At 35.3% G+C, this 23,547-nt stretch overlaps 1 protein-coding gene and 1 pseudogene across 11 annotated transcripts in view; one reads left to right on the top strand and one right to left on the bottom strand.

Annotated features, from left to right (window-relative positions):
* DIAPH2 (diaphanous related formin 2) overlaps window positions 1-23,547 on the bottom strand; it is a 916,386-nt gene that overhangs the window by 828,904 nt on the left and 63,935 nt on the right. For 7 of the 10 annotated variants that reach the window (XM_032257747.1, XM_032257748.1, XM_032257751.1 and 4 more), the window contains 2 exons: window positions 9,165-9,269; window positions 3,172-3,192 (listed from right to left, as the gene is read on the bottom strand). In XM_032257747.1, the coding sequence (XP_032113638.1) occupies window positions 3,172-3,192; window positions 9,165-9,269 (126 nt within the window). The remainder of the gene's footprint in view (window positions 1-3,171; window positions 3,193-9,164; window positions 9,270-23,547) is intronic. The other 3 variants (XM_032257749.1, XM_032257750.1, XM_032257743.1) reach the window with 1 other exon arrangement.
* Window positions 17,657-18,585, top strand: LOC116536072 (annotated as a pseudogene). The gene has a single exon (XR_004262467.1). The product of XR_004262467.1 is annotated as a 60S ribosomal protein L6 pseudogene (transcript).

Here is a 23,547-nt window from a genome sequence, read left to right as displayed (position 1 = left end):
AAGACAGAGGGTATGAAATAATTTATATTATGGATCAAAACTATGCTGTTTTTCAAAACACTCTGGGAACCACACACACACACACACACACACACACACACACACACACACACACACAGCCATATATAGCCTGCTGGCCTTCCATTTTGCAATCTTTACTATATTACATCTTCAGGTCCTATCTTTATTCTGTTTACCTGACTGTCTTCCCCATTAGATCTAGTTTCTTGAATGCAGAAGCTGTGTTCATTGTGTAAAAAGAACATATAAATGATTTATTATAATATGTTAAATATAATGATAGAGCTATAAACATGGTGCTATGGGAAGGAAGGAGTTACCCAGGACAGCTTCTCCTAAGACTGACATGCAGCTTAATCTTGATGGATATTTAGGAGCTTGCTGGACACACTAAAGAAGAAAACAGCATTCCAGCTCAAAAAAATAGAACATGCTTGATTTAAAGGTATTAAAGAAGAAGATATGAAGGAATTGCCAAGTGCTCCTGTACAGATAGAAGACAGGCACCAGTAAAAATGAAGCAGGAGATGAAATTAGAGAAGTAGGCAGGGATGAGATCACAAAGGACAACAGGGAGCCATTTGAAGGTTTTGAGGAGGGAAATACAGTTGCCTCTCTTTATCCAAGGAGGTATGCTGCAAGACACCCAATGGATGCCTAAAACTGGATAGTTCTGAAACTCTATATATAGTATGTTTTTCCTATGCATACAAACCTATAATAACAATTTATGAATTAGGCACAGTAAGAAATTAACCATCTCTAATAACATAGAACAATGATAACAATATACTATAATAGAATTATGTGGGCCGGACATGGTGCTTCATGCCTGTAATCCCAGCACTTGAAGAAGCCAAAGCAGGTAGATTGCTTGAATTCAGGAATTGGAGACGACCGTGAGCAACATGGCAAAAACCCATCTCTACAAAAAAAATACAAAAACTAGCTGGGCACTGTGGCGTGTGCCTGTAGTCCCAGCTACTCTAGAGGCTAAGGTGGGAGGATCACTTGAGCCCAGGAGATCAAGGCTGCAGTGAGCCAAGATTGTGCCACTCTACTCCAGCCTAGGCAACAGAGTGAGACCCTGTCTCAAAAACAAAAATTATGTGAATATGGTCTCTCTCAAAATGTCTTAGTGTGCTGCACCTCAGGTAACTGAAACAGAAATTGAAACCACAGATAATAACATGGTACTGCTGAAGCAAGATCCTTGGTAACAATGTAGAATATGCAAGGGTGGGTGAGAGATTGAAGACAAGGAGACTACTCCGCAGGCTACAGCAATCACAAGGGTGTTAAATGATGACAGTCTAAACTAAGGAAGTAACAGTGTAGGTAATTAGGGGAGAGAGTTGGTATGAAAACTAGAAATGCAGGCTGGTTCCAGCCCCTATTAAAATAAGCTAAAAATCTCTTTATCTCCCAAACTCCCTTATTTAACCCCACCTAGCCCCGAATTTAATACAAATCCTCACTGACTCACTCAAAAATCTCCTAGGTAGCTTTCCAAATAAGTCTATCAGAATCCTGTACCACTTAAAGTGTGAAGTATACTACTCAGACTACCTTAACAGAATCTCTGGAGGTGCTAGATAAAAATGCAAATTTATTGGCCATATCCCAGACCACCTGAATCATAATCTTCTTGGAGCAGGACAAAATATGCATTTTTATGTACTTTCCAGTTTAAGAAACATTAGCCTAATCCAGCCTATCTACCTATCAAATTTATTTTCCTTAAACACTGTTTCCATCACATGTTACCTGCTTGATCAAACTAACTTATAATTTTCTGCTTGGACTTCAAGACCCTCTTTCAACTTGATTTTTCACTCTTTCCAATATACATTCTTTGTTTCAACAAAGTCATCCTCATCTCTCACTTCCCTCTTCTCTGCCTCCACACACGTAGTTTTGTTCTCTCTCCAGGCCTTTGCATTTAATATTACTTCCAGAACCTGAGAGCTTTTCCAAAGTCTCTCCTCCCTAGCCAAACCCCAGCCATTGTAACTAACTCTGAAAGCCCAGTTTAAGTGAAGAAACTGACACAGATTTTTCTCTAATTACTCCAACCTTACTTCTCTCTCCTATTTATGAATTCCTATTAACATTTATAGCCAGCATGCACAATTTAAGTTTTGATTATTTCAACACATATCAACTAGGTAATATCTTATTCTTACTTTCCAGTCTTCAGGGCACCTAGAATAATTTTTGGCATATAATAAACTTTAAATAAATATTTGTTGATTTTTAAAATTATATTAAAAGGATAATGGCTTTTCCCCTAGATGTCAGTTGAATTTTTAAAAATCAGCAAAATAAAGAAAAAAGGAAATCCATTTTTAAAAGCAAAACAAACACATTCACTATTCTAGATATCTCAGTACTCGATGATGTTAAAGATACTTTTTCCTACCACCTTGTTCTCTAGAGAGTGCTTGGTCATGAAGATAAGGTAATTACAAACAGCTCTCAATCACAATACAGGCCACTCTGGGCATGTTATGTAATAGTGTATCGTGTAATTATAGCACTGAAATACAGTGCCGTGAATATAAAACCTTTAAATGACAGCCACGGAAAGAACCTAAAAAGATAATTTAAGCTAATCATTTCAATTTATCCATTTAATAAGTGAACCCCAGAGAAATTACATGACTTGCCCAAAGTAGCAAAGCTGATTAGTAGCATCCAACAAAGACAAACACCCAGGCCTCCTGACTTCATGGTAAGGGTTATTGTCATTACTCTATGTGCTCAGTAATACTGAAATCAAAGTGACGTATTTTAATAAGAAATCCTGTTAGCATAAACCAACATTTTAGGATTCTCCTCCTGATAAATTGAGGTAAAATGTACAATTTCATCAGAATCATAAAGACTAACAGGCATAATTCCAAAAGAAAATGTAAAAACTTCTAAGATAAAATATACAAGCATATTCTAGTTCTAAAACATCTCCCAAAACCATAGGAAAAATACTTGCCCAGGCTAAATTCTAATCACCTGATCATAATATTCATCTCACTGCTTTGGTAAACTATACACCAAAAGAACCAAACATATAAAACACTATAAGCAAATATCACAGTTAACAAAACCACAAATTTATATCTAAGTGTAAAACACATCTTTTGTACTCACCGTAACTTTACTTCCAACTATCTGCATGCAGTGGTCAACGAAGAATGGTTATGGTGTAAAAAAAAAACAAACAGCAACAATATTAGTAGTCAGAAGCTTTTCACAGAGGTTAAGTGTTTAGTAAATTAGTAAATAGTTAACCCTATTTATGTTTTTGATACTTTAGCTCTACAGACTAAAATAGATATATCAATATTAATTTCTACTATGTTTCAAAAATGTGTAAAGTCTACAGAATAAGAATTCTTAAATAAATGATAATTACTATTCAAGGATTTTTTAAAATGTACTATAACAGGCGTCTCATATAGTACAATCTAAATATCAAGTTATGCAAGGTTCAGTGCAAGCAGGCATCAGATTTTTTACCAGCTCATAGCCGCTGAAAAACTATCAATAGAAAATTGTTTGTTCTTTTTTTCCCCAATATTGCCTTTTCTTTTCTTTCCTTCTTATGGCAGTATACTATCAAGGTTGAAATAGTACACCTTCTTATGGCAGGTATACAACTAAGGTATTTTAGAATATAAATGTTACATTTAAAGTCATGCATTAAGTTCAGAAGTAAACTTTAGGTTGAAAAAAAATTTTATTGTTATGAATTTAAGGTGTATAATACTGTTTTATATCGAACTTGAAAATTATAAAAAAGATAGATTGCTTATTATTCTAGTTTTCTAGGTAATCTTAGCATTTCTATTATAAGATCAGTTTTCTACATAATGTGAAGACAAAGAAGCACTTTACATCTAAACATGCACATGTTCAGAAGGAGGAAATAGTTCAGAAACTGCAGTTTCAATACAGCTTTCCTAATGGATAAGTGATAAAAGAATTTCTGAGAGGCAGAATTGTGTTTAAGAAAGCAAGAAGTAAACTCATAGTCCTAAACATAATTTTATGCAAAAATACGAATATAAATCGAATCACTGTTATCTGATTCCCACACTTGAATATCAAGCAGGATCAAAAAAACTGTTAAGCCACAATAAAAAACCATTAATCCAATAGCAGTTATCAAAATGTGTTCTATTTTTCAGCTAGTACTTTAAAAATAAAAATCACATTTAATTGAAACCCCGGTAAAAATCCTATGTTGAATAGGATATCATAAAATACAAAAAGATAATGACAGTTTCCAAGTAAATTATTTCAGAAGAATCCATGAATCTCAGAATAGAGAAGCAGCTTTCTTAAATATTCATTCAGCAGACTATTTCCAAGCAGTGATTATTTAGTTGAATAAAAGCCTCTTTGGTGCCATTAATAGTCTTCTGAATTAAAAGATATGCTATTGACCTAAATTATTTCCTCCCACCAAAAAGACAGAGGTCGTATTTGTCCCTTGTTTACTTAGCACAGACATGAGACTTAAAAAAGAATGTGAGCGCGCCTTAACAATTAAAGCAAGTCTATATACTAAGTGAAACAACCAGAATATGGTCCATTTAATGATTGATTTGCATTGCATAATAACTGCATTTAGCGAAAGCACAAACAGCAATAGATAAGAGTTAGTACCTAAGAGAAGCTAAGAGAAAATATTTTGGCCATGTCTAGGCTCAACTGTTTGATGATATCCAGACCATACCCGGAAAAGACCTGAGAGAGTTCATCTGATAATTACAAAAGCAAAACTGTAATACATGTATACACATATAGATACGCTGCAACTTTTCACTACTTATGATACTGTTCAGTGTAACAAGTCTGCAGATATAGCTGGCATCACTATTTTAAATTATTTCCTACTGAGATTTAAAAAGAAACAAAAAAACCCAATGCTGCCTCTCAATGGTTTACATCTTTAAAAATATAATTTATGTATTTTAAAATTTCGAAGATTATGATTTAAATTCTAAATAAACTAGTCCCTTAATATTCTAGGAATGACATCGGCATTTGACAAACTAATGTTGGGCTCAGTGAATAACTTTTCCTCATAAATGTCTATATATGCTGTTAAGTGCCTGTGAGATCCCCTCTGAATTACCAACATATTGTGTCCTCAAACTAGCAACATATTGTTTCAGGATTACGGTAGGACAACTTTTACAGTATTAACAAAGTTTGGTTTTCCATTTTCTTAAAACATATGCTGGTGTTTTGAAAACATAGACTCTTCCAGGTTATTTGTGTGTAGGGTAATGGCCCCACAGGGTCGTGGGGTGTCCCTTATGCTGTGCTGAGGCACAGGATCCAAGAAATAAAGAGACAGGACACAGGAGTACAAGGAAAACACAGCTAGGCTCGGGGGGCCATGTCACCTAGAAGCGGAGACAGGCGAGGCCCCAAATGTCCAGAAGCATCTGTATTTATTGGGTATAGGTTAGGGACAGGGTAGTGAGTGAAGTAATATTTAAGGATAGTGATAGGGCTGTGAGCAATAAAACAAGGGGTAACCCCCATTAGGTCACCTAGGCTAGGAGGTGGACAGTGTGCAGCAAGGGGTCCACCCCCATTAGGTCACCGAGGCATGGAGGTGGGCCGTGCGCAGTGAAGAGAGTGCAGTGTGCAATATCTCTTATCTATGGGCACGCTACTTGTAAGAATATAGGAGGATGCCTAAGTCACACAGCAGTGACAGAGGTGGCAGGGTCTACCGCCACCTGCTGGCAGCTTCCAATGAGTTCTATAGAAGGATCCTTTTGAGCTAGCACAGTTACAAGAGCTGATAAAGTTCATAGTCACCAAGGTGCGATTATCCAGAGGGGTTTTGAGCTCTCGGATGCTCGAGGGATTGCCAGTCTGACGGCAGCCTTCCACAAGAACTGAAGCAAGGTCCTACAACTCCTTTATCAGGAGGAGTGGCTGTTGCTCCAAGCCTGCCATACAGCAGGTGTCTTTACGATACTGAAACGCTGCCGCCTGGGCCATGGATTCTCGTCCTGGTATAACTGTTTCTCCCTTAAATCATGCTCTGCACCGTGTCTACTCCAGACATTCCTCCGACTATAAGCTGCTTATTCCTTAATTCATGCTCTGCACCATGCCTACTCTAGGCATTCCTCCGATTATGAACTAAGATATAGTTTTATATATATATGGAAATAACTGAATGGTAAGATACTCTTTAGGCTCTCATTTTATGAACTAATATATGATTATATATAGAGGATTATATAAAGGAAAATAACTGAGTAGTAACACTATAAACTGAGATATTCTTCAGGCACTAATTGTGCCAGGATTCTGCTTAGCTCTCCTTCCTCAGTGCCTATATGGGGGGTTACCCACATTTGTGGTCAAATTATCTACATGTACCTATTACCCTAGGTCAGGTCCATAACTATGCTTCCTACAATGAAAAACAGAGGATAAAATGCAGGAAGGAGGTTCTTCTCCACCCCTCTATTTAAAGTTCATTCATCATTGACAGAGTTACTCAAACTACTTTTTCCTTTAATAGTCACACAATTTAACATTCTCTACTATGGGACTTTAAGAAGAAAACACTAAGCAATAGTTTTTATTATTATCCTATGGCTTCCTTTATATTCTCTTTTTCCATGCTAATTTTAGCAAAGTTAATTACACAACAAAAGATTCTTGTTTGCTTTAGAAACAAGTTTTGACCACATATTGATGTATAGCTTCGTTTTACTTTTATGTCCTTACTCAAGAACCCAGGAGCACGATAGACATGTCTATCTAAAATTTGGTTTTAGATCTCATACAAAATGACTAATGCGGGTGTTAAATGGGGAAAATGTATGATTTATGTTTAAACTTAACTACAATTTTCACATGTTTTACCATGACTATAAAACATGTTTCCACCAGGGACTCTAGCTCTTAACTTTGTTACCTCAAGATGAAAGTTGTGACTACCTAGAAAGCATTTGCATAAAGTAGTGGTTACTATCATATCTACTTTAAATGCAAATTTTAGTGCTGTGATAATGAAAAGGTCAAAAGATTAGATGATTTTTTGTCACTGAAGGCCAACCTGCTCACCTTCAAAAGGAAATTACATAAATAATTTTTGTGGTTTTAATGATAGAAAACACAGTGGTAATTAATGTCTTTCCAAGGTGAGAAAGCTTCAAAACATGCTTGTCAACAGGCTTTCTTCCATCATAATATCTGGCCCATGAAAAATATTAGCAAAAAATGTATAATCATGGAAATCTTACCAAAGTGCTGTACATAATTCAGGTGCTCATACGTACACTGAATGAAATAAATAAGGGCCATTAAGTAGTTCTGATTTTGAGGCTAATGCCTTAAACATAGAATTTTCATATCTTTTTAGAAACATTGAATTTCCATCTTTTGAATACTGCAATTCAAGTGAGCTTGTCTAATAATTATCCAGCTTTTTGCATTTTAATGTGAGAAATGAGTATATGACTTAAAGTGTGCATTTCTTTGGTCACTTGAAGAGGAAACAATATGAGAATAAATGTAAGCAAGTTCTGCACAGAAATCAAGTAATAATCAAAAGGTCAAGGAATAAGAGCTTCATATAATCATTATATTCAGCCCCACTTAAACAAACAACAACAAATAAGCCAGAGACACTAACAAAATCTTATCATTAAAACCACCACATGATTATTCATATATTATTATCTGTACTTTGCACTCAGATTCAGTCATACAGATTTACTAGTGTATGAGCCTTTAGGTATTTGAAAAAATAACACTGAATGTACATCCTGCATTTCCTAAAGCATTTTGCTGTGAACAATAACTTGAGTGCAAAAATGAGAAGAGATTCATCAGAATTTCAAAGTAAAACCCTATGCATCACCTAATTCTATTGAAAAAGACGCTCATGGCAAATTTTACTTATCACTTGAAACATATTTCTGCCCTCGGATACCAGAAGCAAATTAAAAAACACGTTGTTGCTCTGCTATGGCAGAGCTGCAATGTGTTATGTTTAAATAGTCCAGCATTCAGATTTAGCTTGCTTAAAGTACAATATAGAATCAATACAGTCATAGAATTCACAGCAAAATGCATTAGTAATTGCCACTGGAATTACTGTACTGAAATAGCATTAATAGGATAGCCAAATAACTTTAGAATACATTTTCCAATAAAGACTTGTTTTCTGCAATGGTCAATTTATGAAATTTAAAATGCATGGTCTAAATGTGTATGTGTGTGTACATACATATGTATACACAAACAAAATCACTGTATTGTGTATATATATAGATATATATATACGAATACATACATATACACACATACAGTGATTTTATCAACTCTAGATATTAAAAGCTTTTTCTTTACAGATATGTAAAAGATGCATTTTGCTATTTCAAAAATGCAATTTTTTCTTACCAAAAAAACAAAATCAAAGCTTAAGACTATATTTAGAAGTGCATTAGGAAGTGAACAGAGCAAAATACTCCATTAAAATACAAAGTTTCCTGTTAATAACGCGTCCTTTCAATGAACTTTACTTTCAAGTCTTGGGACTCACAATCAGATTTGATTAAAGCTCCTATTAAGTGACATCCTTTAAATGAAGCTATACAATAGCAATTATGAGGCAGCTTACATAGTTTGCATCACATGAAATTATGAGAAAAGCTAAATGAATTTAAAAATACTGCTAAATCTTTCATGCAAGCAGACACCAGACATGTAGCTTTAATGTAAACTTAACTCAAGCTGTGACTATGCTCAGTTGTGCCTTCTTCAAAATTTGAAATTTTCATCTAACCATATTTTAAGCAGAATACCTGCAACATGCAGTCAATTTTTAGTATGTACACAAAGGCTCAGGACTGGATTGGATTACCTCAGAGCTTTGTATCCTTTGCCTTGTTTGTAATAATGGAAGTGTCTCATTTCTAATGATGAATAGTTTTAAAATATATATTTAATACTAAGTGGGTAATACATATAAAAATTGTTTTCTGAATAGTCTATTTGAGTACAATGAGATAATTTGAAGATCTGAGGTTTGCTCATTTTTAAGCAGAATAACACTAAGCTCATTCTGTTGGTGCCAGGAAAATCTCCCTACTTACAGATTTGGCAGTGGCGGAAATATACTGGACAACCATCTCACGCTTGGTGGTAAAATCTTTGTTTCGTAAAGGCGCTTTTTTTTCTTCGTTAAGGTTCATGTCCTCCTGTAAGAAATAACATTTACTGTGAGCATTGATAAATTTCCACTTAAGAGCTTCAAAAGTGATTAATAAATATTAATAATTTATTTGTCTTAAAATACTAATCCATGTGGTGACTAACATTAAAACTCCTTTTTTGAGATACTTCACTATTATTTTTCACTCTAGATACCACAGTTTTGTGTAAATTGTACCATGCATTTATGGTTTACATCTCTACCTAGCCAACTACTGAGCAGAAAGAAAAAATTTTTAAACTATTCCACAGAATAAATTGACAGTCTATAGCATAGATGTACATGATATCTATGCTAACAAAGCTCTTTATTTACCTTGATAACAAACACACACACATAAACACACACACAAAATAGTGTTTGGTATATGCTCCCTTAGGATTGCTATTATCTGGGAAAGCAAATATAATTTGCAAATTTGCAGGGACTATATAGCTATATGTCACTGAAAAAAATTCACAAGAAGTTGTTAGATTTGGAAAACAAAAAAATAATCAGAAACATAGCTAGTTGTATTGCAGTAACAAACATCACTCACTAGAGGAAAAAATATTCAGTTACAAGAACACATTGTTTTGAGGTTCAATAAACTTTAATTTGGTTGGAAATCTACCTTTATTTTGTAATAAACACACACATAACACTTTCACTAGACAAATTGTTTTCCTTCACTTTGAAATTCATGCTAATCCTTGTGACACATGAAGACACCCTTGACAGGGTCACAAAACCAAGTTTTGTGATTGTGCTTCAAAATGCAATACCAAGTGAAAAGTCAACCTACAGAATAGATGAAAATGTTTACAAATTGTATGTCTAATACAGATGTGTACCCAGATATACAGAGAACTTTTACAACTCAATAATAAAAAGACGAAAGCCCAATAACAAATAAGCAAAACACTTTAATAGGCATTTCTCTAAAGAAGATATACAAATGGCCAATAAGCACAGGAAAAGATGTTTAATATCATTAGTAGAGAAATGTGAATCAAAACCACAATGAGATACTTCTTCACTTCTACTAGGATAGCTAGAAAAAAAGATGAAAATAATAAATGTTGGCAACGAATTGAAGAAATTGGAACCCTCACACATTGCTGGTGGGAACGAGAAATGATACAACCACTTTGGAAAACAGTCTGGCAGTTCCTCCAAAAGTTAAACAGATTTATCTACCATATGACCCAGCTTACATACCCAAGAGAAATGAAAACATATGTCCACACAAACACTTGCACACGAATGTTCACAGCACCATTATTGATAATAGCCAAGGAGTAGAAACAACCCAAACATCCATCAATTGATGAATGGATAAACAAAATGTGGTATATCATACAATAAAATATTATTTAGCTCTAAAAAGGAATGAAGTCCTGATACATGCTACAACCTGGATGAATCTGGAAATCACATTATGCTAAGTGAAAGAAGCATCATAAAAGACCATGTATTCTATAATTCTATTCATATTAAATGTCCAAAATAGGCAAATTTATAGGAATGAAAAATAAATTAGAGGTTGCCAGGGCCGGGGAGAAGAGCGGGGAGTTTTGGATTATGACTGATTATGGGTATGGTGTTTATGGGGTGATATAACTGTTCTGAACTTTTTTGTTGTGATAGTTTCACACTCTTTGAATATACCAAAAAAAAAATCTAAGAATTTGGCCAGGCATAGTGGCTCATGCCTACGATCCCAGCATTTTGGGAGGCCCAAGTGGGAGGATCACTTGAGCCCAGGAGTTCCAGGAGTTTGAAATGAGCCTGGGCAACACGGCCAGACCTCGCTTCCACAAAAACTTTTAAAAAATTAGCTGGACATAGTGGTGTGTGCCTGCAGTCCCAGCTACTTAGGAGGATGAGGCGGGATGGTCGTTTGAGCCCAGGAGTGAGCTATGTTCCTGTCACTGCACTCCAGCCCGGAAATCAGAGCAAGATCTGTCTCCAAAAAAACAGAGAGAGAGAGAGAGAGAGAAAAGCCCATTGTAAAAGGATGAATTTTATGGTATGTGAATCATATCTAATTTTTTTAAGAAAAAAAATCAGTATTTTTATCCCTTTACTCATACAGAAATTCTGAGCATTCTGTTTCTTCAATCAAAAAAACTAATTGGCAAAGAACAGTATCAAAGATATTTTAAAGATGTATATGTGAGAATGTGGAAGACAAAGAATCCTTAAAAGTAAACAAATTGCATCTATCTACTGAATAGTAACTTTGTTGACAGCAAAAATTTGTATTTGCAACCACTGCAGTGACTCCTATGATGATTCATTCATAGTCAATACCTATAAATTTGTGTACATATACATGACCTCTCTTCCTAATTACCTGGATCACTGTCTCTATTCCCACTTTTCTATTGAATACTATTTCTCATTTGGATATTTTACTCGTTACTGACTTACTAGAAGGTAGAAGGTATCTTTTTCCTCGCTCTCTCATAGGCTCTGGCATTGTTGAATCAAAGTAGAATCACAGAAAGTAGGTTGGATAGCACTTATAATGTAGTCCACAGATGCTCATCTATGTTCTGTATCTATTTCCTTTTTTTTTCCCTTTTCTTTTCTTTTTTGTTTTTGAGGTGGAGACTCGCTCTGTTGTCTAGGTTGGAGTGCAATAGTCCGATCTTGGCTCACTGCAACCTTTGCCTCCCAGGTTCAAGAGATTCTTGGGATTACAAGCACACACCACAACACCTGGCTAATTTTTTTGTATTTTTAGAGACAGGGTTCCGCCATGTTGGTCAGGCTGGTCTCAAACTCCTGACCTCAAGTGATCCACCCACCTCGGCCTCCAAAGTGCTGGGATTACAAGCATGAGCCACCGCACCCAGCCTCTGTATCTATTTCAACTGACAGGGAACTCCCTACCTCCTCAGGGAGCCCCACTCCTCTTGGGGGAGTTTAATCTTTGCCAAACTTTTCCTTGGATGACTGGACATGAAATATGTACACAAAATATTAATTGTGTGTTAAGGTGGGTGGTGTGACTTTTTTTCTTCTCTACTTTTAAAATTTTGAATCACTTATTTACTGAACACATACTACACACCAGAAACTATGCCAGGCTATCTAATCTGGTACACTGTTTTTATACTCAAATTAAATATTATTTATAGAGCACTTAGAACAATGCCTGATACTTAGTAAATGCTATATATGTTTGTTGAATAAATAATTTATGGTCTAGTAGGAACAAATAATTCTAACTGAGGCATATACTGGATTATTTGGAAACACAGAGGGCAGATGGAAAGGTCAGAGAAGTCTTCACCAAGTTGTGGGTCTCAAAGGATGAAAAAAACCTGACTGGAAGGAGGGAGACCAGCCAGGAAACTCTAGTGGTCATCTGTCATTTTCCACTACCCAACATCACTTGGACACGCCCTCTACCATTTAATATATCCTCACATTGTCAGCCCCACCTGACAAAGGTAGAAACTATACAAACTATATTTGTCAGTCTCCCTTTTAACTAGAATGCAGACATGTGGCTTAGTCACCACCAATGAAAAACATGTAGAGGACGTGTAGATTTAGAAGTGAACTATGTGAGGAAGCAGGCCACAAACAGGCCATCCATTTTGCTGATGTAGGTGGCAACACAGGTGATGTTGTTACAGAACTGATGGCATTAGCTGTGTCTTTTTCATTAAGATATTTTGATCAAATAGTTCTGGGGTAAGAGCTCCTTAATCGGAACTGTATTTCAGTTGTGTGGTTCTGGAAGCTATTCCTATAATGTTATCTGGAGCGTGTTTCTGCAACTCTCTTAATTCAAGAACTTCCTAACATCCCCTAAAATTATACTGTATTTAAACCAGCCAGAGTGGTTTTATGTTCAATAATTCGGGCTGAAGTAATTTAAGTGACTAAAGATAAGAGTCAAACTAAGAAGAAATGTCAGATTGGACAGAAGGAAATTAATTCAAGAGCCACATAAATATTATTTGAAGACCACATTCTTTCTTTCAGGCTAAAGTATTCAACTTATCTTCATGTAACACAGGCTAGTGTCCACATCTCTTCTCTCAAATACTGTGTGGTTTAACAAAAGCAAGGAAGGAAAGAACATCCACCTCCCTCACCTTGAAATACTACCTCTATTAATTCAGCCTCCGATTTTATTATCTTACTGGCCAAGTACATCATTCTGCTGACTCATGTTGTTTCTGTTTTCATCAAAATCCCTATGCTCTGTTCACATATGTTGGGCTATATCTCTACTGCCTAAAAAAATTCTGGTTAAATTTCAGTCTCCTGTAAATGTGGTTATCATCAATCCACATCCTCCAAGTACAATCAACTCTGGAACACTGACAAGATTAAGTGCCTGTGTTTGTATACTTCACAGCCTGGCCTAAAAGTGTGGTAGTGCCACATTTGGCAGTCTCTAGGTAGAGAGTTTGTTCTGCTTCCAGTGACATTTCTACATTACTACGTACCCATTCAATTTTTAATGAAACACATTGCTGCTATCATGCCATCACAGTAGAATTATTTTGTAGGGAGGCAGGCAGGACAATAAGAGCAACGTAAGATTATACACCTCAGAGGAATGTTGTCAAGACTGAGTGTGATCATGCATGACAAGCCTGGTGTATATTAACTAGCTTTCAAAGAATGCTAGCTATTAGTGTTATCATCTCCCCAACCTCATCCTTTTAACCACTTTTCATCTTACCCCTTATGTTTTCATAATGCTAGGTTGTTTGTAGTTTTGCTACATAAACTGTGCTGTTACACACTAATTATTTTGTTCATGATGCTCTTCTCCCTGTCTGAAATATGGTCACCTTTACCATCCTCTCCATCTGTTAATGCCCATCCTTGTCCCCTCCAAATTCACATCTGGCTATTACACTTCAAGACCGTACTCAACCACCAATTTTTCAGGAAGATTTCTCCTAAAAATCTTTTCTAAAATTTCTCCTAAAATTATTTTCTCCTGAAAATAACTACTCTCATCCTGTTCTTCCATATTAATTCCTTATGTGGCACTTACATTGAAATTATATGATAAATCTATCTCCTCTAAACTTGAAGCTAACTGAAAATAGGAACTTATTTATCTTTGTACTCGCAGCAAACAGCATAATTCCTGGAATGCAGTAAACATTTAATAAATATTGGTTGAACCAATGTGATATTTAATACCTTTTCTTTAAATATATTAACTTGCTTTAGAATCAGCAACAGTTTTTTATACTTATAAATGTGTTGCATAGGCTGATTGGAAATGGGTATCATTCATGTGAAGAGACCATAATGACTCATTTTATTCTTGTAGAAATAAGATACATACTACTAATTAGGCAGCTAACACTTCCAAATCATTAACTCCAGATCTATAATAAAATAATAAAGCTAAATAGAGCAATATTCATAATTCAATATTAACTCTAAACAATGTAATTGAATATGAAACTATTTCTAAACATACTGATTTCTTATAGCATTCAAAACAAAAGCTAGCTTTTAACATGTTTAACATTTGATAGCTCTATAATACATGAGAAAAAATGTAGTATTTTGTAGTTTTAAAAAATACTTTTTGAAGTCTAAATAATTGACCATTTATAATGTTTTTAAAGCCATATTTGTAAATACTAAACCATTTTTTAATCCTTCTTGTATTCATATGCCATGATACAATCTCCTATTACAGACAAATTCCTTCACTTCAGCAAGCATTGTATTCTTAAAGTTATCACTGAGAACCCATATAAGAATAGGATCAAATGAGAAGGTCAAAAGTTGAACCAGCTGCCTATTCATTCATTTCTATTCCACTGATTATTCTTCGATTCTCATTCATTCTTTAATTTTCTCAGCAATAATTAGAATCATGTTATATTCAATTCCAGTACCTTAGCAATACTTTGTAAACTTAATAAGTGTTTAGAAGCTTCTTTTGAATTTTCTTTCTTTAATAACAACTGATGAAAAGTACCATGGCATTAAGAGTGACACTTGGTAAAAGCAGCTGAAACAATATATGCAAAACAACATGGCAGGAAACTGAAGTACATTTCTTTGTCAGCAAATATTGACGTATCAGAAGACACATATAAATCATTACTGAAAATTTACTAAAGCAAGTATTTAAAAAATTAGTGTGTGAGGTTTACTACATAGTTGGATAAAATTATCTCCTTTTTAAAAACATCTCACCTTATGGTATTTGCTAGATTATTTCTATATAATGACATCTATAAACTACTTTTCTTTGAGTCACCAATAGAACAATTTAACAGAGAAAACATATTACCGAAATAAATGACTTATTTAATAAAAGGAGGATTTGTGGAAAATATATGAGGGAAGGATTCCTAAGTCAGGTTAACCCACACGTAAAATTCAAGGCCATTGCAAAAAGTTGAAACTGCAGTACACAGAGTACTACAAAGAGTCAAGAACATTGTTCTTCTTTATAAAATAAAAGCAAGATATTTCAAATACAATAAAATATTTCCAATATTTTGAACTAAGATAGGAAGTTACCATGAAAACATTTTGTACCTTACAGAGGTATTTCTGGTTATTTCAAGATAAAGTATTTTAAAACTGTTGAAATTCGCCAGGCACAGTGTCACACCTGTAATCTCAGCACTTTGGGAGGATGAGGCAGGTGTAACACTTGAGGTCAGGAGTTTGAGATCACCCTGGCTGACGTGGCAAAACCCCATCTCTACTAAAAATACAAAAATTAGCTGGGCGTGCTGGCAGGCATCTGTAATCCCAGCTACTGGAGAGACTGAGGCAAAAGAATAGCTTGAACCCAGGAGGCAGAGGTTGCAGTGAGCTGAGATCTCGCAGCTGCACTCCAGTCTGGGTTACAGAGTAATACTCCGTCTCAAAAAAAAAAAAAAAAAAAAAAAAAAAAAAAAAAAAAAAAAAAAAAAACTGTTAAAATTTAGCATGCCTTAGGCATTTTTCATTTATAAAAAGAAAAGAAATTCCTTGATATTTTAACCATTAGGAAGAAAGTAACTCCTTTTCAAACCTATTTTACTGGAAAAGTCACACATCGACAGACCCAACTTCCAAGTCAGTCCCCTGCACCCCTGCTTGAATTATTCCCTCTTCCCGGTAATAGATGTACTGTCTGGAACAGGCATGGGTACACAAGCATGAGGATGAGGATCTATACATTAAGAATGTAGAAGAAAAAATGAAAAGAGTCCATGTCTACAGTGGTATTTGTTGAAGACCCATTTATTAAAGTCCATTTTGAATCCATTTATTTAGAAATACAGAAATGCAACACTCTAGACTAGTTGCAAGAATAACTGGCTGTCATCAAGTAAGACAAGAATTTACTAGTCATGGCTCAGCAGGAAATCTTTCCTTGATTCAGGGACTGGTCTGATAAAAGTTAATACAACAGTTTAGTAAGTTGCTAACGGTACACTTGTTCGATTTGGACCTACAAATCTTTGTCAGATTTATGTTTCAATTATGACAGAAATTAAACCAAATATCAAAATAAAATGAACCTGGCGCTAAACTTTCTAATTACTGCCTATTTTTAAGCAAGACATTAAAAATGACATAGTGACACTGTTCTAACTAAAAAGTTATTAATCATGACAGCAAAGACTTTTGTATAATTAAGAAATAAACTGATTTTAAATTGTTTTAAAATCTTGTTCATGTTTTTCTCATTTTTACTGTGTCTATTTTATAACGTACATATTAATATTAGTATATACATACACATATATAATGTTTAAAATATATTGGTCTGGAGCAGTAGCTCACGCCTGTAATCCCAGCACTTTGGAAGGCCGAGGCGGCCAGATCACCTAAGGTCAGGAGTTCAAGACCAGCCTGACCAACATGGCAAAACCCCGTCTCTACTAAAAATACAAAATTAGCTGGCCATGGTGGCATGTGCCTGTAGTCCCAGCTACTCAAGAAGCTGAGGCAGGAGAATCTCTGGAACCCAGGTGGCAGAGGTTGCAGTGAGCCGAGATCGCACCACTACACTCCTGCCTGGGTAACAGAGCAAGACTCCGTCTCAAAAAAATTACACATATATATATACTTGCTCAAACATATATATATATATATATATATATTTTTTTTTTTTTCATGGGATAGGAAATAAAAGGTTTAGAGACTATTGGACTAGCCCAGAGTTTGGCAAACTTCTTTGGTAAACTGCCAGACAGTAAATGTTTTAGGTTTTGCAGGCCATATAGTCTTTGTCTCAACTATTCAACTCTACTGTAGCACAAAGGAGCTACAGACAATACATAAACAAATGGGCATGGATACATTCAACAAAAATTTATTTGTGAAATTCATATAACTTTCATGTGCCCTGAAATGGTCTTTTTTCTGTAACAATTTAAAAATATAAAAACGCTCTTTCCCATCTTGCAAGATGGCGGGTGAAAAAGTTGAGAAGCCGGATACTAAAGAGAAGAAACCTGAAGCCAAGAAGGCTGATGCCGGTAGCAAAGTGAAAAAGGGTAACCCCAAGGCTAAAAAGTCCAAGAAGGGGAAGCCCCATTGCAGCCGCAATCCTGTTCTTGTCAGAGGAATTGGCAGGTATTCCCGATCTGCCATGTATTCCAGAAAGGCCATGTACAAGAGGAAGTACTCAGCGGCTAAATCCAAGGTTGAAAAGAAAAAGAAGGAGAAGGTTCTTGCAACTGTTACAAAACCAGTTGGTGGTGACAAAAACGGCGGTACCCGGGTGGTTAAACTTCGCAAAATGCCTAGGTATTATCCTACTGAAGATGTGCCTCGAAAGCTGTTGAGCCACGGCAAAAAACCCTTCAGTCAGCACGTGAGAAAACTGCGAGCCAGCATCACCCCCGGGACCATTCTGATCATCCTCACTGGACGCCACAGGGGCAAAAGGGTGGTTTTCCTGAAGCAGCTGGCTAGTGGCTTATTACTTGTGACTGGACCTCTGGTCCTCAATCGAGTTCCTCTACGAAGAACGCACCAGAAATTTGTCATTGCCACCTCAACCAAAATTGATATCAGCAATGTAAAAATCCCAAAACATCTTACTGATGCTTACTTCAAGAAGAAGAAGCTGCGAAAGCCCAGACACCAGGAAGGTGAGATCTTCGACACAGAAAAAGAGAAATACGAGATTACAGAACAGCGCAAGATTGATCAGAAAGCTGTGGACTCACAAATTTTACCAAAAATCAAAGCTATTCCTCAGCTCCAGGGCTACCTGCGATCTGTGTTTGCCCTGACAAATGGAATTTATCCTCACAAATTGGTATTTTAAATGTCCTGATGATCTAATTAAATAACTGATTACCTTTTGAAAAAAAAAATATATATATATATAAAAACCATTCTTCGCTAGCGGGTTATACAAAATAAAACCTTGTGGCAGGGATAATATCTTTGGCATCTTTATGTCTGCTGCACCTAACAAAGTATCTGGCATTCAGTAGAGAGTTGTCAAATAAACTGCACCATGACACAGAAATGTGTCTTTTCTTTTTCTTTTATAACTCCGCCTTATTACCCTTGCCAGAACATAAGCTCCTTGATGGTAGGGATTTTCTTTGAGTTGTTCACTGTTGTTCTCTTCTCAGACCTTAAAACAGTACTGGACATATGGAAGGCATGAGATTTTGATGAACTAAATTATTCAAATTTTAAGAATATTTAATGCCAAAAAATAAAGATGGATAATTCAGAAGTAACATTGGGTTTCACAGCGTATTTAGGTGGTGTTCTCTGCTTCCATCCTGAGCCCCTGCACAGGGCTAAGTACCCAAAGAAGCCTATTCACAACTATTATAGGACTATAGAAATCACTTATTTACTTTTCTCCTTGAGTAAATGCTGAGCTCTCTGAGGGTAAGGAAGGTGTTGCATTCATCTTTACACTAACATGTAGCATCCTACCTGGCACATTGCACATATCAATAAAAAGTGCTTAAATACACTCACCCAAATAAATACTAGTAGAATCCTTCAAAACAGAAGAAATGTTTTTCAAAGCATTTCTCTGTACAAACCAAGAACAAAGCCAGTGAACTGTGAAGTTTACCAGCAACAATCAGAGTAAATTTGCAAACCTGGTTCTTTTAATTCCTCTTCCTGAAACTTCTATCCTATTTTCCCTCAGTTGTGAACCTTTGACCAACAGACACTGGGGCCTTCTTGAGGGTGGAGGGTTGCAGGAGGGTGAGGACTGAAAAACTACCCATTGGGTACTATGCTTACTACCTAAATAACAAAATAATTTATACACCAAACCCGTGACACACAATTTACCTACATAGCAAACCTGCACATGTACCCCTGAACCTAAAATCAGTTTTTTAAAAATCATGTTTGGCAATAAAATTTAAAATTGACCCAGATTTAGTTACTTTTTAGATCTGTTTACTGGGTACGTTTTGCTCCTCCTTCATAAGCTCTTCACGTGAGTTTTATAAGAAAATAAAATATGTTGTCTAGAAATGCTTTTGGCATTATCTCAGTCTAATGATATGGAGTAAAGACATTGAAAATGTAAATGCAACCTATGGAAATTATGCTGTCTAGACAATTACTGAGAATGTAATCATTCTGACAACTATTTCCACAGCTTATTATAGATTTTAAGACCTAGTTTACCAAAAACTTATTTTGTGGTACCTTAACTGTTAATTAAAATTATTTATGCTGAGGGCACGAAAAGATTCTTATCCAAGCTAACTTCTAAAAGACTAGGGTTCAGTGAGAAAAAACCCATAACAGCAGTCAGTGGAGAACAAGGATGCTTGGGTTAATGTACAACACCTGGTGTTCAAACACAACTATTCTCTCTAATGAAAGAGTGAGAGAACAAAAATTAAAAGCTTTGAGATTACTTATGAGAGTTCTAGCAGATGGAATAATTTGGTATTTATTGCATATAACTACTATCATTAAATTATGACAAAAATGCAAAGTATATTAATATAAATTGCTGAATAGAGTGTAAACATCAAATTTGCATGTATAATCATTTATTAAACACTGCCTTTAATAAATTAAGTTGAAATGAAATATGGCTAGAAGTTAATCATAAGTCATCACTAGCCTCATCTTTTGCATAAGACAAACTATTTAATTACCTATATTAGAGCACAGTCCTTATTGACATATCTGTATGTTGCCAATGTAACCTGAACCTCCACTTGAGAGCTCCTTGTGCTAGCTAATAGAAATCAAATTCCAACTTGAACTCCCAAGAAGTTTCTACGGGTTTACTTTTTTAATCTTAAAATGAACATCTCCCCTCTCGCAACACTCCTCTCCCCAAAAAGAACTCTAATTGCGTAATTCAGTCTAGATGAAAAGAAGTTATCACTATTAAGCATTTAACAGTCCCTAAGCAGTATACTCAATATACAAAAACCAGCTCAGTCATTTTCAGTAAGCTCAAAGGTTATGACAACTTAAAATGAAGTTATTAAATTACAGCATTCTTAATTTCCTTACATTTAAAGTGGAATTGAAGAGATATTTTATCCAATCCTAATTAGAAACAATACAAAATGCTTCTGATCAATATGAAAAGAGTTATGAATATGAACCACTTTAATTCAGTCATCTTTAAAACTCACCAAATATAGGCTAGGTACAGTGTAACCCCAGCACTTTGGGAGGCCAAGTCAGGAGGACTGCTTGAGCCTAGGATTTCGAGATCAGCCTGGGCAAAATAGCAAGACCCACATCTCTACGAAACAATGAAACAATTAGCCAGGCATGGTAGCACATGCCTACAGTCTCAGCTACTCAGGATGCTGAGGTGGGAGGATTGTGTGATCCCAGAAGGTCAAGGCCACAGTAAGCCATGATCGTACCACTGCACTACAGCCTAATGGAGAGAGTGAGACTCCATCTCAAAAAAAACAAGAAACAACAACAACAAAAATAGTTACCAATAATAGTAACATGGAAGGAGTATTGTTGTCATCCTACTACCTTTACCCACTTGTGGAAGATTTGAAAACTTGACTCTGGGTAGGGGAGGGAAACAAGAATCTTAAAGACCAAGTGTGATTTACCCTATGCAGGTCATTGTAACAATCTTATAAAAGCAATGGTTTTAATTCTTGAAAATTTTAATAAAAGAACGACTTCTCAATTTTCAATTAGTTGGTAACCACACTCTAAACACAAAATTCAGTTTTATAAACTATGAAAGACACACTCTTAATAAAGAGCTTATATTCTATAAAATAAACAATCATCAAGAAATTTCAAGGCCAGGCATATGGTTCAGGTCTATAATCCCAGCACTTTGAAGGCCAAGGCAGAAAGATTTCTTGAGCCTAGGAGTTTGAGACCAGCTTGGGCAACATGGTAAAACCTCATCTCCACAAAAAAAATTTAACAAAAAATCGTGTTTATTTGGCACATGCCTGTATTCCCAGATACTTGGGAGGCTGAGGTGGGAGGAGGGCTTGAGCTGAGGAGTTTGAGTTTGCTGTAACCCGTGATTGTGCCATGGCACTCCAACCTGGGCAACAGAGCTAGGCCCTGTCTCTAAATAAACAAAAAAATAAATAAATATTTATTTCAGATTTGGATCTTTAAACTTGTCGGCCATAGCCATTGATACCATTACTCAGAAAGTCCCTTTATAATTGCATCATTGAATAAGCACACTACAAAAAGTGATGTACCAATTCATAGAATAGATGCCAGAGTCAATGAGACATTAGTAGTCTACTAATACACTACTAAAGTAAAACCAAACTATTCAGATCTTTCAGTTACCTGGACCCATTTCACAATTTTTCTTAGCTATGAAGAATCAAGTGATTTGTGAAATGATCTATTAGTAATTAAGTAAAAAGAGTTAATTTTAAAAAATGTCTTGCAGTAATTTTAGATTTAGCTCAATTATCTGTATAAGCCTATCCAATGAGAACTGCTGTTGACAGATATGATCCTCAGGCATAACAACAGTTTCAATTTTCAGAGTAAGAAATGATTATATTTGAATATTGTCTCTTCTTATTTAAGTTTTAAATAAAAGTTTCACCAACACATCATTACCCAGAAATTCTAAATAGTAAATTACAAGGCAATTTATTTCTTGTCAAGCATCTCATATATTAGTACTGTGTATAATGTTGTGCTATTTGCTGCAATTATTTAAAATGTTTTATACCTCAAGGTATGTTATCCTTAAATAAATACGTAGTACTGAAACCAAATGGTCTAAACCTTCATAGTTCTCTAAAATCTAGAAAAGGTAATCAAGAGAAACAGCACAATAAATGGGTACCGTCAAGAGACCCAAGAGAAGGAAGATTCTCATAAGAGCCATCAAATATGACAAGAACAGCTTTTACATTATTTGTACAAGGAAGGACACCCACAAGAAGTAAAATAAAAAAACAGAAATTTTGTATCTGGAAGTCTACTTCCGTGTTTTAGAAACAGAACGACTTAAGTGCTTTCTCCCTATCAACTGTGATAATGCCATTTTTAACAATTTTCCATTGCTAGATTTTTGTACCCATTCTTTTCAATAGATGCTCTGTAAAAATAATTACACACAATGTTCCATCATCAGTAGGAAATAATCCACCCCAGGTTGGCTTCGCCTACCACTCTAATGTACCTCTGATTTGCCTTCTACTTCACCTCAATATGTGTCCAAGGGAAATGTACTAATTTTATATTGAGCTTAAATGAAGCATTATTAAAGGTAGATGTTACAAAAATGTCAATGTTTTAGATTTTTATGTACCTAAATGTAAGTTTCAGCTCAGCCACTTACTAGCTTAGTCAAGTTAATGAACCAATTTTCTTACCTCTCTCTAAGCTTCACTTTCCTTATCTGAAAACGGGGTATAACAATCTTACCTACTTTGTGGCACTGTCTTAAGGATCAACTGAAATAATAAATTTAAATGGTTTAGTTTCATGCCTTAGCCGTAAGTATACAGTAGATGAAAACTACAGTTATTCATAATTTGTTCACTGTAAGGTTATTACAGTCAAACTTAGATAATATAGAAAATATGTAATATTCAGGGTATAAGTAGACTTCTCTCAAAGAAGAGATATAACCTTTAAAGTTTTCAGTTAAACTTTTGTTTGTTACTTTTAATCAAAGCATATTTTCTGATATCTTATTATACCGTCATTTAAAAATATATGTCCATTTATAGATGTTTTAATTGACAGATAAAATTATATGTATTTAGCACACACAACATGATGTTTTGAAGTATATACTTATTGTAGAATGACGAAATCTAGCTAATTAATATGTGCAT

The sequence above is a fragment of the Sapajus apella genome, unplaced genomic scaffold (genome assembly GCF_009761245.1).
Source record: "Sapajus apella isolate SASKATOON/1434 unplaced genomic scaffold, GSC_monkey_1.0 scaffold98, whole genome shotgun sequence".
Classification (NCBI taxonomy): Eukaryota; Metazoa; Chordata; class Mammalia; order Primates; family Cebidae; genus Sapajus; species Sapajus apella.
Note: the sequence above shows the minus strand (reverse complement) of the source record. Positions and strands in the feature narration are given on the sequence as shown.